The following is a 15,722-nucleotide window of genomic DNA, read 5'->3' on the forward strand; positions in this document are numbered from 1 at the left end:
TCCGCCCACCCGCTGCTCTGTGTCTAACACTGCACTCTCTCTCTCAAGGCAGGTTTTCTTCTTGCTGGGCCCATTTTATCAGCACTCCCCAAAATACCACCTTTCTAGCCGCTGCAGTCCTGTATCCCTGCTTCTCCACAGATCTGTGGGGGCAGGAGGGAGGGGAGGCAGACAGCAGCAGGCCTCAACTAAGGATGCTCACAGGAAGTCCTCAGCCATGAACAGGGCAGCTGGCACCCTCCAGTGGAACTGGGCACCTTGGCTACCTATCTTCATGACAACTGGGCTGTATGGTTTGGGGGAACCAAAGAGACCAGCGCTGGAAGGTAACCCATGGAGCCCACCCAGGGCAACTCTGTTCATTTCCCAGATGCGGATCTGAGAACAGAGGCAGCTGCTCAGGCCAGGCGGCCAGTCTCGGCATCGCTGGCATGAGGCCAGGCCTTTGAGGTGCTGGTCGAGAGCCCTGGGCCCTTCTGTGTGCATGTGGGACCCACCCCAAGGGAGTCCTCACTGCTATGAGACTAAGATGAGAACCTCTGCTTCAAAGGCCCGCTGTCCTTCCCAAAGTTCTCTCTTCAGACAGCATTATTCATTTTCCAAACGGCTTCCATTTGGAGATTTATAAATTTTGCTGGAACACTTCTTGTGTAACTGTGTTTCTGGCCAGCCAATTAAAGGTCTTTCGCAGGACACCACGGAAGCCGCCCACAAGGAGCCCTGTCCCTCACCGTTATCCCCTCCAAGGTCGCAGCAGGTCTCTCTGTGTGTTGAAAGCGGGTGGGGAGCCAAGAAACACACAGCTGCTGGCAAGCCAACGACCCGGCCTGGTACCGAGGGCCAAGGCCTCAGGTTGTTCTCTGCTCACCCTGCCTACTTTTTCTTTTTCACTAATAACTCAGCTAAGGTTAAAAAAAAACCTGCTGCTAGATCTCAGTTATATGATGTATCTGAGGCAGTCAAACTCACAGACAGAAAGCAGAAGGGTGGTTGTTAGGGCTGGGGCAGGTGGACATGGGCATAAAGTTCCCCACGTAAGGTGAGTAAGCTCTGGAGGTCTGCTATCCAACATGGTACTCAGAGCTAAGGATATGTCTCGTATCCTTAAGAATTTAAGGAAAATCTCATGCTAACTGTTCTGACCACAGTCAAATAAAAACAGTGCAATATTTTTAAAAGCAAGACATACATTCATGTGAACATCTATTTTAAAAGAACAGTAACATTTCTTGGAAAAAGCAGCAGGGAAATAAACCCACGGGGAAGTTAATTACAGTAAAACTTAGAACATGAGGCCCGCACCTGCAGGTAAACAAACTCTTGGTCAATCTGTGCTCTAGGACCATTTGTGACCCAGTCCGTCACACAATGGTACTTTTTCCCGAAACAGCTTTTCCCCTGTGTCTCATCTTTATGATGGAACTGATGACACCCTGCTGTGCTTTATTCCATCTGACCATTTAGATAGAGACCTCAGGAATCTTAACAAAAGCTGTAACCCCTGGGTACAGGTTGAGACAGGCTCAGGGCTCCATCTTTACATCACCCAACCATGCTTTGAAGGGAAGATCTTTTCATCTTCATATCAGGATGCCCATTATCTCATCAGTCTCATAGATTGGGTTTGCCAGGCTTCAAACCAAAAGCACGGGAAATGGAAAGATAGCACGGGGCTTAGTTGTCACAACTGAAATCATGGGGCATTGATCTGGTGACTTGTCTAAATCCACAAATCTCAAAAATCTCTTGTACAGAAAGAGGTACCACAAGGGCAAGGCAGCAACCCCTGACAGCCTCGCACACTTGTGGGCCTGCCTCCCCGGGCAGCTTTCTGGGAGATCAGCTGAAATTGTGCTACAGCATTGAGACCTGGCAGTCGACAGGCTACCTTCTTGTGAAGCTGTCTTGCCTCTGGATTGTTCTCAGTGCTGACGGCTGACCTGCTGAGGCTGAACTGCTCAGGCAGGAACTGACTTAGGTACCAGTCTCTGCCCAACACAGATGCTAGGCAAGGGAGTCAGCCCTGAACTTTGAAAACTGATTAATAATAGAAGATGAAACCCTCTATTCTCTTTGTAAAGCCACCTCCTGCCCCAAACTAACCTCGACGTCATTCTTCTCCACTGAATGCCTCAGGTCCCCATCTGTCATCTCCCTGACTTGTATTTCTCATCAGTAACAGTAGCTGTGTGAATGTGAGTCCATATAAGATAAGTCTTCCTGCCAACCCCAAATAAGAGACCCCTGGGCATGTGATACCAGGTTTCGATTTTCTCTCTGCTGGATGCTGCTACCAGCAGGAAACCTCAAAACAGGTGTGCACATGAATTTGACCGGGGAGGGGAAAAGAGGAATCAAAATGCTGGCAGCGATGCAGAGATGTAGGGCTCCCAAATACACTGTTACTGCAGAGTCTCTGAAATGAGGTATAAAATATATGATTCAATAAAGGTTTGTGCCCATAAAAAAAATCTCTCTGGCACTGACAAATCTGCAGCATAAAATGCTCTCAGGGGAATGAGGGGCCCACATGAGCTTTGACCCTCGCGGCCCCTGCAGGCCCTGCCTGGACACCAGCCTCTGCCTGCGAGTCCAGTGCTGACTGAGTAGGGGCCCCACCCTGCCACCCTCGCAGGGGGCTTACAGTGTTCCGGAAGGAGTGGCTGCGGATGGGGTCCTCAGCGGCGAGGGCGGCGCTGCTCAGCATGATGAAGACAAGGATGAGGTTGGTGAAGATGTGGTGGTTGATGAGCTTGTGGCAGCCCACGCGGATCCTGCAGGAAGAGCCACCGCATGGATGAACCCTGGAAGGGCCCGAGCCCACCGGCCAGTGCTCTCAGCATGCTGGGGCCACTCTGCGGTGATGGACCAGGCAGAGGACCGCTGTCCCTGTGCCACCCAAGCCCCCACCCAGCAAACTGGAACCACCGGACCATTCTTTCCCCGACACCCTGAGGGTTCTGTGTGGACAAGCCCCACAGACCATTCACTGCATCCTGAAAAGCGGGAACACCGCCCTTCTAAAGGTGAAGAAACTGAGGTTTCAGCTTGTGAAAGAACTTTCTTTAGGTGACCCAGCTATGGGAAGTCCCTAGCAGTCCAGTGGTTAGGACTCTGCGTTCTCACTGCCAAAGGCCAGGGTTTGATCCCTGGTCAGGGAGCTAAACTCCCAGAAGGCCCATGGTATTGCCACCCCCAAGTCCCCAAAAAGGTGACTCAGCTAGTAGGGGACCAGGGCACATTTCCAATCGTCTGATGGTGACACTTCTCCACTGTAACATGAAGCCCAGCAGCTCCCTTTTCCTGCCTCGGAACAGAGACCGAGGTCAGAGTTCATCACAGCCACTCACACAGAACAGGCGTGACCCCAGCAGTCAGGCTGGCTGCATCCTGACCTGACCTCGGGGAGCGAGACGGGGTGCACTCTCCTGCTGTGTGGACATCCTGTCAGAAGTGCTATTCTGGGGGCAGCTGATCCACAACAAGTGCTTCTGAGAAAGTCAAGTGGAAGTCATATCACCATATAAGAATCTCACAAGGGTCTTCCTGCACCCAGTGTGGTAGAGCCATCTCAGGCTCCTCCAGTCCCATGAAACAAGGAGGGCAGCACGTGCCCAGCACCCCAGCCCTGACTCTCACAACAGCACCACAGGCCGTCAGAGCGTCTCCCGATGCCCCTGACAACATCCCAGGGACTTAGTGTAGTCAGTGCCTGACTTCCGTTAACTTCAGTATTTGACTTCAGAACTTCACTGTTGGGTTTTTTTGTCTATAGAATACATGCAGGTTTTCCTTGAAAAGTTTTTTCCACTTTAAAAACCAGAAGTCAACTTTATATGAAGGTGATGTCTTGTTTCATTTTTTCCCCCTGGGGCTGCTGAATGCCTTACTGTGGTCCCTGGAGGGCCGGCAAGCTGTCAGCAGCTGGGGAAAGCCTGACAGTGCGGTGAGGGCAAGAAGTGCTTAAAGCTTTGGGGGCAAATGGAATTCATTCCTCCCATATAAGCAGACACAGTGAGGGATCAGTGAGGAGGCTGAATAACTTTTTAAAAGAGATATGCAAACTCTCAACAACGATGAGCTATAAAAACTACCATCCAGGGACTTCCCTGGAGGTCCAGTGATTAAGACTACGCCTCCCAGTGCAGGGGGTGCAGGTTTGATTCCTGGTCAGGGAGGTAAGAACCCACATGCCTCAAGGCCAAAAAGTCAAAACTTAAGACAGAAGCAATATTGCAACAAATTTAAAAAAGATTTTTTTTAATGGCCCATAAAAAACAAAAATAGATTACTATCTAATCTTCAACTCCGTAAGAACTGTACCCGCCTTGCTTCTCCCTGTGTCTCCCTGGGGCTTGACAATTTACGGATTTCTCCTCTGACAGCCCAGAACTGCTTCTGCAATTCCAGCAACCTTTCCAGGAGCCATCTATTCCTCCTGGCATTTCACTCTGTCCCAGATGATTTAAAACCTAGAAACCAGCTAGTAAATACACATCTCCCTCTTACAGTACTTGTGAGTAATTACCAGGTTCCTGGCAAGCACTGGATCATTTTAACAGGAGAAATGCTATTTTAAGCAGGCTATCATGGAGCTGAACTGAATAGCTACCACTTATATCACTGAGCAATACTGGTATATTACTATCAAGCTCAATAGGGAAAAGTAATCAGCTACACTGGGCCTCTGAGTAAAGATGTTCTGGAAGTTGGTCAAAACCCTCATCTCCCACAGCATCTTAGCAAAAGACTTCCTTACGAAGAAAGGGTCCTTTGGGTGGAAAACGCTTCACAGGTGACAATCCACAGAATACCAGAGCTGCAGGACTGCACCACTGCTGTCCCAGCACGAGGGTGTATGGGAGAGGGGTCTGGAACAGCACTTCTCCCAAGACCTGGTCACCGCCCCCCCTCCACACCCCTATCCAGGCACAGAAAGGCCAGGAAGAGATGAAAAGAGGGCAAAGGCAAGGCTTGAACAGGACAGGTCAGGGGGAACGGGGTGCCTCAACGCTCAAGCACAGAAAGGGGCTGTGAACCATCTTCCCTTGCACTGCCCGCCCCCAGCCACTCTCAAGCACTGTGCAGGATCCTGGGGGAGATGGGGCAGTCAAGTGACTAGAAAGGGGATATTTACGGGTTGGTCTTGCTGAGAATGAAGAAAGCGCTCCCTTCCGGGATGGGGGCGATTTTCTCTTTCATGTTCAACTCAGAGATTCTGCGAGGACGGGGGCCAGCAGGAACCTCGGGTTCATCCTCTTCCTCCTCCTCTTCCTCTTCACCTACTTTAAAGGAGATACTTTTTTTTTATAGGCATGAAATAAGGATTGCATTTGGGTTTGAATGCTCATTTTCAATTTTGCATGAAAATGTGGCTTAAACTTTAACAATGTGTATCCGCTTACACAGGGCTTCCCAGGTGGCTCAGACAGTAAAGAATCTGTCTGCAACGCAGGAGACCCATGTTCAATCCCCGGATTGGGAAGAATCCCCTGGAGGACGGAATGACAACACACTCCACTATTCCTTCCTGGAAAATTCCATGGACACAGGATCCTGGTGGGCTACATTAATCAAAACCTTCCAAACATGAACTGACAGTGCGTGGGTTGGGGCTGAGAAGCGTTCTCATCTGGTGAGTGTGTGCCTTTGTGGGAATGAGGCCCCCAGCAGTTTAAGATCTGAGCACTAGGTGAAGGTGCCAGCCCCCCAGCACCTGGCTGCTTCCCCAGCAACCTCCACACTCAGCTTCAGCCTGATAAACTGTGCAGGGCTTCAAGTCACACACTGGCAGTCTCCCAGGCTCCCTGACTCCACAGGACCTCCCTCCAGTAGCCCGTCAAGTCGCCAGTAAAGGTGAAAGTGTCCTGTGAGTGCTGGCCACTGGCTGCATCCTAGAGAGATGCCCAGTGCAGGCTGCATGTGCCCTGCTCCACATCCATGTTCTCTCCCCACCACCTGGTGTCTGGGTTCCCTAAGCCGCCCGAGAAAAACCAGAGTTAACCAGCCCACAAGGGGACCGAACCCCTGGCCTTGGCAGTCCTGCATGTGCCCAGCTGGGCTGGCCACAGACCCAAGCACTGATCAGTGTGAGGGCAAAGCCATCACTCATGAGCTGAGAGCCCATCTCTGGTGTCCGCTGCATACCTGGCACATCGCAGGGTGGGTAGGGGTCCTTGTCCTCGTCCTCTTCTCTGTAGTCGTCGATGGTAACCTGGGAGGACAGAGAGGTCTTGGGAGGAAGGGAGACTCTGACTTAACTGGACTCGAGAAGGGCAGTTAAAGACCTAACCCTGCCATTCAGCACGGGGTAGGGGTGTGATCTCCAAAGTGGGTGCTGTGTGAGTGTGTCAGGAGAGCAGGTACCCCCAGATGATGCCCCTGCTTCAGAGAGAAAGTCTGAGGGCAGACGAGTTGCAAACTGGCATCACCCCTCCCCAGCCATGGCCAGCCAGCACCACCCAGCACTGACGCACACGCTACGTGAGAACCACCTCACAATTCCTGCCTCCTGGCCAGACTGAGAGCCCTACGTGAGCGCGGATCTCACTGCTCTTGGTCATTCCTGATCCCTGGTATCTGACACACCGTCGCCACTGAGAAAGGACTTACTGACTCAGTGAATAAATCAACAAATTCAGGAAAAATCCACAGCTGACACGTGCCTGAGTGTTCACAGTAGGGCCCTGAGTGCCCAAACCCTCTGATCCTGAGACAACCCCGCCCCCAGGGACAGACATCTATTAGCAATCTTTGATTTTAATCCCCACCGAGAAGATAGGGACACTGGTCAGGTGTGACCACATCATTCCAATCAAGAAAAAATGAGGTGTCAGACCAGTTAAATATGTATCACAGCAGCTCTCTGTTTGAAATACTGCTAACAACCAGTTAAGTGCCCCACTTCACGCAGACCCTCCTGGAAAGCCAGCCTCTGTGATGGCGTGCCACGCTTTCACTCTAAAATAGCACACACAACACTGTCACGGTATAAAGGTGATACATTTATGGTGAGATCAACAGAATTATTTGGAAACAAAGCGGAAAATGAAACATATACCTTGTTGTCACTGTTGGCTATCTGGTTCACTTCTGGTTTGTTGTTCTTTTTATTTTCCAGACTTTCTTTTCTACAGAGAAGAGAACAGAAGGAACCAAGTAACCATCCTGTTTTGTATAAAAGCAGCTCATCAGGATTTTGAATCAACAGTGGCCTATTTAATTGGGAACAACCTTAACAGCAAGAATATAGCACAACCCACACTCAGTTCATCTCAGTGCACTGGATTCATAACACAGATCATCTTATTAAAATTCTCATTCAAGGGCTAATCAGCATTGGACGCATCATTTATTTTATAATGCCAGAATTAACTGCAGAGGTTCATTAAGCATGGGGACGTGACTCCTGCTTTCAGCTTCAAGGGAATGAGAGCCAAGGGCCTGCCCAAGAGTCCATCTTTTTTTATCAGCTTCTTAGCCAGCCGCCATCCCCACAAAGCAGCAGCATGGGAGCCCCAATAGGTCACACCTAAGACTGGCTCCCTGGGTCAAACCCTTCATTCAGCAAATCTCCCCAGGGGAAAGGCGGTTACCTGGCAATCTTTTTCCTTTCCTTTTCTTCAGCTTCCTCCTTCTGAGCAGTATTCAAACTTTCAGCATCAGCCAAATTGTCTACAGCGATGGCCAAGAAGACATTCAGTAGAATATCTAATTTGAGAATGTTAAGGATGAAGCATGGTTCTAAACGCAGCTATACAGGGTCAACAATGGCAGTATCACACCCCTGTGCTCGAGAGGCTGGTAACAGGTTGACTGTCCCCTAGTGCTATATTCACTTGGTAAAGCCAGGAGACTGGAGCCCCATTTTTCAGAAAGAACCAGAACCTGTAGAAGATAAGCTAGCCAGAAGTAAAATTAAGATTCACTAAAACCCATGAAAACCTACAAGTGCCAATATTTCCCTTCGTGTGTGTGTTACGTGTGGTGTCTATACATCTAGGTATCTATGGGTATGAAACACACTGCATAAGACCACCTGTAACATAAATGTAATGTTTTTATGCTCTTTGCATTTCACTTTATGCACTGTGTTTTCTTTCTTTTAAAACATGCACACCCACAACCTATCTATCTGGGGTGTGCTCTCCAAAATAAGTCCCCAAGAAAGGCTACACCTTATTCAAATGATGACCGCACAAGGCAGTCTGGGCCTTTCTCATTTGAAATGACCTTCCAAGTCTGCAAATACCTCATTCATTCACTCCACACTGACTGACCAGAGCACATCTAACTTATTGCCAGACGTGCTGGCCTGTCCTTGTGCACTGTCACACAGTGACTGTATCTTTGACTCTTGTGGTTGATTTTTATTTTTTTCAAATAGTAGAAAGTTAGGGAATTGGACAAATTACTAGCTTTTCGGCTTTTACTATAATGTTGTTTCCGTAGTTTCCTTGAACGACTGAAAACAAAACAAAACAAAACAAAAACATCCTCTGAAGATGCCTGTTTCTTACTTGCCAGCAGTTAAGTACATTTTGGAGAAGCATAGGGATCAGAGGGCAACAAACAGGTCAACGTGACTCCCTTCTCTCACTGATGCTTCCCTCTGGCTGATGCAAGGCCATCTGCACGCAAGACAACCGGAGCCCAGGGCCCGAGACGGGAGAGGCACGCCACGGTCCCACACGCCCAGCACAATCTGAACTCTCATGTGGGTTGCTGAACATGTCAACAAATATAACTTAACAAGGCACTGATAATGAGCGAGCTTCAGGAGATGTCATGCTTGACTAACCTATTCAGGTCTTTAAAAAGAGGGTAGAAATGTGAGTAGATTCTATTAAGACTGTCAAAACACCTCTGATACACTAGGATTACTTTTTAAACAGAGCTGCAACGAGCCTGGGGAAGCAGTTTGTTTTGGGCTGGCCGATGATTTGGCAACACAAGCTCTCCTCTGATGAACGTGGGATAATCATGGCTCAGAAAATGATCAGTGCTGGGAATAACTGCACTGAGAATTCCTACTAATGACTGCAATGGAGAAATACTGTGTCTCTAGTCTTACGATGACACCAGATTCTTTCAGTAGTAGAAAGTAAACCCAGAGTAACAAACCACAGGAAAGTCTTACAAGATTATAACAGATGGTTTCCAAGAATGAATACCCAATAGATTTATTTAGGTGTGTTACCCACCAGACCCTCCTAAACACTGGCGTGCCATGGAATTCATCTGACAAGACCTGCCAAGCAACTCTGACATGCTGGTTTTAGAGTTATGGGTGCTGGGGACATGAGAGGAAACAGGGCAGATTGGAGACCTGGCTTCCAAGTAGCATCTGTTCTAGCTGGGGGAGACAGACCATACACCGTTTAAGGACTGCAGAGAGTGATACGCACACTATAAAGAAACTACAACATCTAACTGGAGGGAAGGTGGCTAGAGAATACTTCTCTGCAGACTGGAACCAGTATATGGCTGTGGCCTAGAGAATTAATCACGAGAACAGAAAAAGAAAATACTGATCATTCATTTAACAAACACTGACCAAGAGCCAACTGTGCATGATCTTGTGGTGTAAACCACAAAGACGTGAATAAAAAAGAGACTGCAGACTCGGGAAGCTTATCGCCTATTACTAGTTGGCAAGATGGAGAACTGCACCCCAAACTCCAGCAGGAGCTGCAAGTGATGAGAGGAGCATGGAGAGAAACTGGTGGGAGAGCTCCCCTGGGGGCGGGGGTGGGCAGTGCAGCTCCCTGCAGCAGGATTTGTGTGTGCTGGGAGAGGGGCTTCCACAGAATACTCCACAGTACAAAGCATTGTTCTCACAGGCTTGCACTTGGGTTTCCACCCTGCAGAAGGTTCACTAACCAGCCAGAGAAAATGAAGAGGAAAACAGCGCAACAGACTTCTTAGAAGAAGATTCTAAATTAGGATTCTTTAAAATACAAAAGTGACGACCAAGGGGCAGTATTCATACTTCGGTCCAAACTGTTCTCTCACTAAGCATTAATCAAGGAGCTCCACATGCCAGGTCTTGTGCCAGGGCAGTGAGGGCACAGAGAGAAAGCAGACACAACCCAAGGCTACAGGGTCAAGAAGGGGCCACGCGACGTAAAGGGAGGTCTGAATTCTCAGAAACCTAGGGTTCGAGTGACTCTGGCTGGAAAGAGGAAGAAAACAAGTCAGAGAAAGCAGGGCAGAGCAGCTGGCCAAGGGACACGTGATCGCCAAAGACGGACAGATCAGCAGAGCAAAACGAGGGTCAGGGCAGCTCAGACCAATCCCCTGAAGATATGTCCCCATCCATTCTGAAGGGTCTTAGGAAGTCAGAGATGTGCCCCTAATCTTTTAACGGGCTTGGAGTGGGCCACCCCAAAACGAGCCAAGATGGCATGTTGATGACTTTAAAGTTATTTGAGTAACAGCTGGTACAAGAAGAACATTCTGAGCCACATCTGTTCCCCAGAAAGCAGGAAACCAGCTCCCTGAGAGGCATCCTCCCCAAGCTGGGGGCAGTGCTGGCCATTGGGGATCTGAGGCTGAGAAGTCTTACAGACAAAGCTGTGACTTCTCCGTTACCTTCCTACCCCAAGCAAACACTCCTCTGTTTTGTCAAACCTTCAGAAATAACTGATATATGCTCTGGAAATATATATGAAATGTATATGAACAGCCTGCTTTGGTTACTTCTTAGGTCCTACACCTATGGGGTCTTCGTATGTATGAAATTAAATGTGTTTTCCTATTAATACGTCACGCTCAGTGGGTGACCCTGGTGCAGCCCATGTGCCACCTCAGGCTGCCCCCGTGGCTGCTCTCATTCCTCAAGGCCTGGTGGAGACTCTGCCGCTCCTCTGCTCTCCCAGCAACAGTGGAGGACACACGGGAGTGAGGTGAGGATGCTCACTTTCCCATCACGCTGGTCACCACTGCCCCCACCCTGGGGAACCTTGGAGAGGAGGACAGCATATGGTGACAACAAGGTGGCCCCGGTCGTCCAGAAGGATACAGTTACCGCAGATGAAGAGGATGATGAAGTAGATGCAGACGATCATTCCAGAAGATGACGGGCCCCCATACGCCATGATGCCGTCGTACATCACAGCATTCCAGTCTTCGCCTGTCAGGATCTAAGAAGCCAAAGCTGGGATCAGCGGGCAGGTGGACTCCCAGTTCCCGCGATTCTCCCCAGCTCCTGGGGCTGCCTGGGGCTGGTGTCAGCTGCCTTGCAACAATCCAGTTTGCACAGAACAAATGCATCCGTCAACCCATAGTCTTCAAAACATTACACTCAATCACACAAATACATGAGTTAATTATTCTGGTGAAAATAAGATAACATTTCACATAAGACATGTGTACTCTTTGACTGCACCCCAGCCCATTCAGCCCCTGCTGGTGTGTCTCTCCAGGACCTCTGTCTGTCTGTGCATTTAAACACATATATACACAGCCAGAGGCAGTTGGTATCTTATTTATTTATTAGAAATAGAGGGTATCATACTATTTGAATTTCCTGCAATTTGCTTTTTATTCTCCCACTCGATGTATTCTGGAGACCCTCTCTGTCACAGGGTCACTTCATTCTTTTTAACAGCTGCCTAGCATTCCTCATGCTTTATCAACTGTGGAAAAGGAAAATCGTATCTATGATGTGATTCACTACCAAACAGAAATTTGCCAAATGACTGGAAAAGGTAAAGCAATTTATAGAGAAGGAACTATAAATGGCTCCTGGTCACATGAAAAGATATTCAACCTCACTCCTGACAAGAGTAGTATCAATTAAAACTACAACTAGTTGAGACTACTAGTTGAGAGAACACTTTCAACTACCAGACAGGCAGTGATCAAAATGTTTGTGTACTCACTATGCTGAAAGAGAGTGAGGTGACAGACAGAATCCACCCCCATCACTGGAGGATCAACTACCACAGCCTTAAGGAGAAGACTTATGCAAGAGTGTCAAAGTTGAAAATGGACACACCCCCTTTAAGCCAGCAATTCCATTTGAGGGGGTTTATACTACAGATCTAATATCACACACGAGCCTCACGATGTGCATTCAAGGCTACCCACTCAGCCAAGACACAGCAGAATACTCATTGAGCCGCAGTTCTATGAATTATGGCACACCCACACCACAAAATGGACAGACACAGGGGGCTCAACCAGTGTTCTGTGACAACGTAGCGGGGTAGGGTGAGGAGGGAGGTTCAGGAGGGAGCGGACATATGTCTACCTGTGGCTGAGTCATGCTCATGTATGGCAGAAACCATATAGTAATATTGTAAAGCACTTATCCTTCAATAAAAAATAAATGGAGGCAGCATTGAAAAGGAAGAGGCACCTTTTTATGGACCAATAAGAAAGGTTCTTAAGGACACTTAAGGTGCTAAAGAAGAAAGATTTTAAAAAGCATGTAGAATGAGCTACCATCTGTGTGAATTCATCTGATCGTAGGTAGACAGGTAAATTTATTTACGTCTAAGCAAACAAACTGGGAGAATACAGAAAAATCTGCTTAATGGTAGTTGCCACCCACAAGGGGAAATTGGTGGCTGGGTTGGAGACAGACTTGCTACTCTACATGCTTTTCTAACATTTAAATTCTGTGCCCTACACATGTACTACAAAAACCACCAGCATCACGCAGGTTTATCTGGAAGCATCAAAAAAACAAAACAAAACAAAATGAATGACTCATCAGTGGCCAAAAATTAAGTTTAATTCAAAAAGCTGAGTTAGGGGACTTCCCTGGTAGTCCTGTGGTTAATAATCCTCCTGCCAATGCAGGGGACACAGGTTCCATCCCTGGTCTGGGAAGATTCTGCATGCAATGCAGCAACTAAGCCCATGCACCACAACTGCTGAGCCCATGTGCTGCAACTACAGAGGCCCCAAAGCCTAGAGCCTGGGTTCTGCAAAGAGAGAGGACCCTGCAGTGAGAAGCCCAAGCACTGCAATGAACATCAGCCCCTGCTCGCCCCAACTAGAGAGAATCCAAGCACAGCAACGAAGACACAGCACAGCCAAGGATAAACAATACTGAGCTATATTACACTGTGTTGCTATAGGCCAGGCCTGTAGCAGTGACAGCAATTCCATTCACTTCAAAATGTCCAAGTAGGAAAGAACCTTAGAGATCATTCCTTCTAGGCTCTCATCTTTCAGAAAACAGTGACTTTGGCAAAACCAATACAGTATTATAAAGTAAAATAAAAGAAAAAAATAAAAAAATAAAAAACAAAGAAAAAAATAAAAAACAAAGGAAAAAAAAAACAAAGTCACAGTGCTGAGCAATAGAAGAGCCACCATGGGAGGTCAGGCCTCCGCCAGGCTGCCCCACCCTGCCTGCAAGACTCGATGGCATGACATGTGAAAAGCAACAAGGCAGATGGGTTTTTAAAATTTACCTGCCAGGCTCTGTTCAAGGAAGGCCACAATACACAAGGAGGGGGCTTGGAACACCTCAGGTGAGAGCCAGGTGGGGTGGAAAGGCTGGGCCGCTGAGGGCAGGGCCATCTGTGAAGCCCTAACCCAGTGGCTCCCTTCTCGGCCTGATGCCAGCCAGGGCCCCACCAGCAGACATCCTCACATGTGTGTCCCCATTCCATCACACGACAGGGGATGACAAAGGGACAGCAGTTGTCACAACTGTTTAGTCACCCTGATTTCTGACCATACGCCACAGTGTCAGGGCTTTAGAAGTCACACCTATGCCTAAATCCATTATAACCAGGATTATAAAACTTGCCTGCCATCAAGAATGAGCAAAGTACAAGAAGAGGATTTCAGACCGTATGAAACCCCAGAAACCTCATACAGTCAAACACAAACGTGGGGTTTATTATTTCATAAGACATCCAGTGGAGAAGGCACTGGCACCCCACTCCAGCACTCTTGCCTGGAAAATCCCATGGACGGAGGAGCCTGGTGGGCTGCAGTCTATGGGGTAGCTGAGAGTTGGACACGACTGAGCGACTTCACTTTCACTTTTCACTTTCATGCACTGGAAAAGGAAATGGCAACCCACTCCAGTGTTCTTGCCTGGAGAATCCCAGGGACGGGGGAGCCTGGTGGGCTGCTGTCTGTGGGGTCGCACAGAGTCAGACACAACTGAAGCAACTTAGGAAGACATCCAGTGGTCTCACAAAAACATGAGATCACAGCACATCCCTCTGGACTTTGATGCAAGATAAATGACATATACGGCACAAAATTAATCAGAGTGTTATTAGAACAGAGGTTGCTGATACGGTGATGATGGAATCATTTTGCCTTGTTGAGTCGTGGTCAGAGGAGAAGGTGTCTCCTAAGGCGCCACCCAGGGATAGGAGGGCGGGGCACTCACCTGGAACACTGTGAGAAGGGCTTGCGGGAAATTATCAAAGGTGCTCCGCTTGGTCTGCGTTTCATCAAAATTAAACTTGCCGCCAAACAGCTGCATCCCCAGCAAGGAGAAGATGATGATGAAGAGAAAAAGCAGAAGCAGCAGCGAAGCGATGGACTTCATGGAGTTTAACAAGGATGCCACCAAGTTGCTCAGGGAGGTCCAGTGCCTGCAAGTCAAGACGAGGGAGTAAGCCTAGAGCACCGCCTGGGGTGGAGCAGATGGTCCCCCCAAGTGGGGTTGGGGCTGACCACCACCCATGGTCGGGAAACCCCTGCAGTGAGCACGTGCATCCTCACCTGGTCACTTTGAAAATTCTCAAGAGCCGCACACAGCGGAACACAGAGATGCCCAGGGGAGACATGATTTCCAGTTCCACCAGGATTGTCTCGGTAATTCCGCCGCACACCACGAAGCAATCAAACCGATTGAAAAGAGAGACAAAGTACGCCTGGAGACCCAAGCTGTACATTTTGACCAGCATCTCACAGGTGAACAGAGCCAAGAGGACTTTGTTAGCAATATCTGGAAACACAAGGAGCACGTGTCCATGGGATCTCAGCGTGGGAGCATCTCTGACCCCTGGCACCCCACCTCCCCTCCCACCAGCTGCTGCCAGAAGGGCCCCAAGCTCTCAGCCATCGTTTTGCTCTTGCCCTGTCTACAGAAATGTGGCAGGAACACCCGTGGTTCACGTGTCTTCCAGGCTCCAGTCCTGCTTCTGCTACCACCCAGACGTGTACCCCCTACAGAAGTTCCTTCGTTTCTCTGGGGTTCACTTTCACTGACTGTACAATGGAGAAGGGCAGCTTACCACATAATCTCGGTGGCTTTCAAGGCCTGAAAGCCTACAAGTCTGCACTTAGACCATCGTATTATTTTTATTTGTTTCAGTCACACAAGAAATCTGTCTGGTCTTGCTTACTGCCCCCAGATCTAAGAAGCAGTTGCCTGTCGAGGTCACTTCAAAAAATGCCACCCAGCAGGCTGGAGAGTTGAGTACAAACAGATATGACTTGACATCAGGTAGGTCTTCACAGTGGCTCAAAACTGTCCAACTCAGAATGGGGTGAGCTCCCACACCACCCTGCTGGGGCATTCGAGGTGGGCAAACAGCCAGCACTTGCCAAGGAAACTACAGTGGAAAATAAAGCTTCCAGTGGGCACAGGGAGGAGGGATACGAGGTTCCTCCCAGCTGCCAGATTCCCTGATCCCACACAGGGTTCAGACAATGAACTGCTCTGGAGTCCTTAGATCCAAGGTGCATCACACATCACACAACCCGGACCGCACACTCTCGCCAGGTGCGCCTGT

General features: G+C 48.8%; 1 protein-coding gene across 5 annotated transcripts in view; it reads right to left on the reverse strand.

Moving 5' to 3' along the window:
- CACNA1D (calcium voltage-gated channel subunit alpha1 D) overlaps positions 1 to 15,722 on the reverse strand; it is a 351,812-nt gene that overhangs the window by 72,240 nt on the left and 263,850 nt on the right. For 4 of the 5 annotated variants that reach the window (XM_069561588.1, XM_069561586.1, XM_069561589.1 and 1 more), the window contains 8 exons: positions 14,707 to 14,932; positions 14,369 to 14,576; positions 11,024 to 11,144; positions 7,596 to 7,710; positions 7,061 to 7,130; positions 6,148 to 6,214; positions 5,138 to 5,285; positions 2,645 to 2,774 (listed from right to left, as the gene is read on the reverse strand). In XM_069561588.1, coding sequence (XP_069417689.1) covers positions 2,645 to 2,774; positions 5,138 to 5,285; positions 6,148 to 6,214; positions 7,061 to 7,130; positions 7,596 to 7,710; positions 11,024 to 11,144; positions 14,369 to 14,576; positions 14,707 to 14,932 — 1,085 coding nt within the window. Of the gene's footprint in view, positions 1 to 2,644; positions 2,775 to 5,137; positions 5,286 to 6,147; positions 6,233 to 7,060; positions 7,131 to 7,595; positions 7,711 to 11,023; positions 11,145 to 14,368; positions 14,577 to 14,706; positions 14,933 to 15,722 lie in introns of all 5 variants that reach the window. The other variant, XM_069561585.1, reaches the window with a different exon arrangement.

The sequence above is a fragment of the Ovis canadensis genome, chromosome 19, assembly GCF_042477335.2.
Source record: "Ovis canadensis isolate MfBH-ARS-UI-01 breed Bighorn chromosome 19, ARS-UI_OviCan_v2, whole genome shotgun sequence".
NCBI classification, from domain to species: domain Eukaryota; kingdom Metazoa; phylum Chordata; class Mammalia; order Artiodactyla; family Bovidae; genus Ovis; species Ovis canadensis.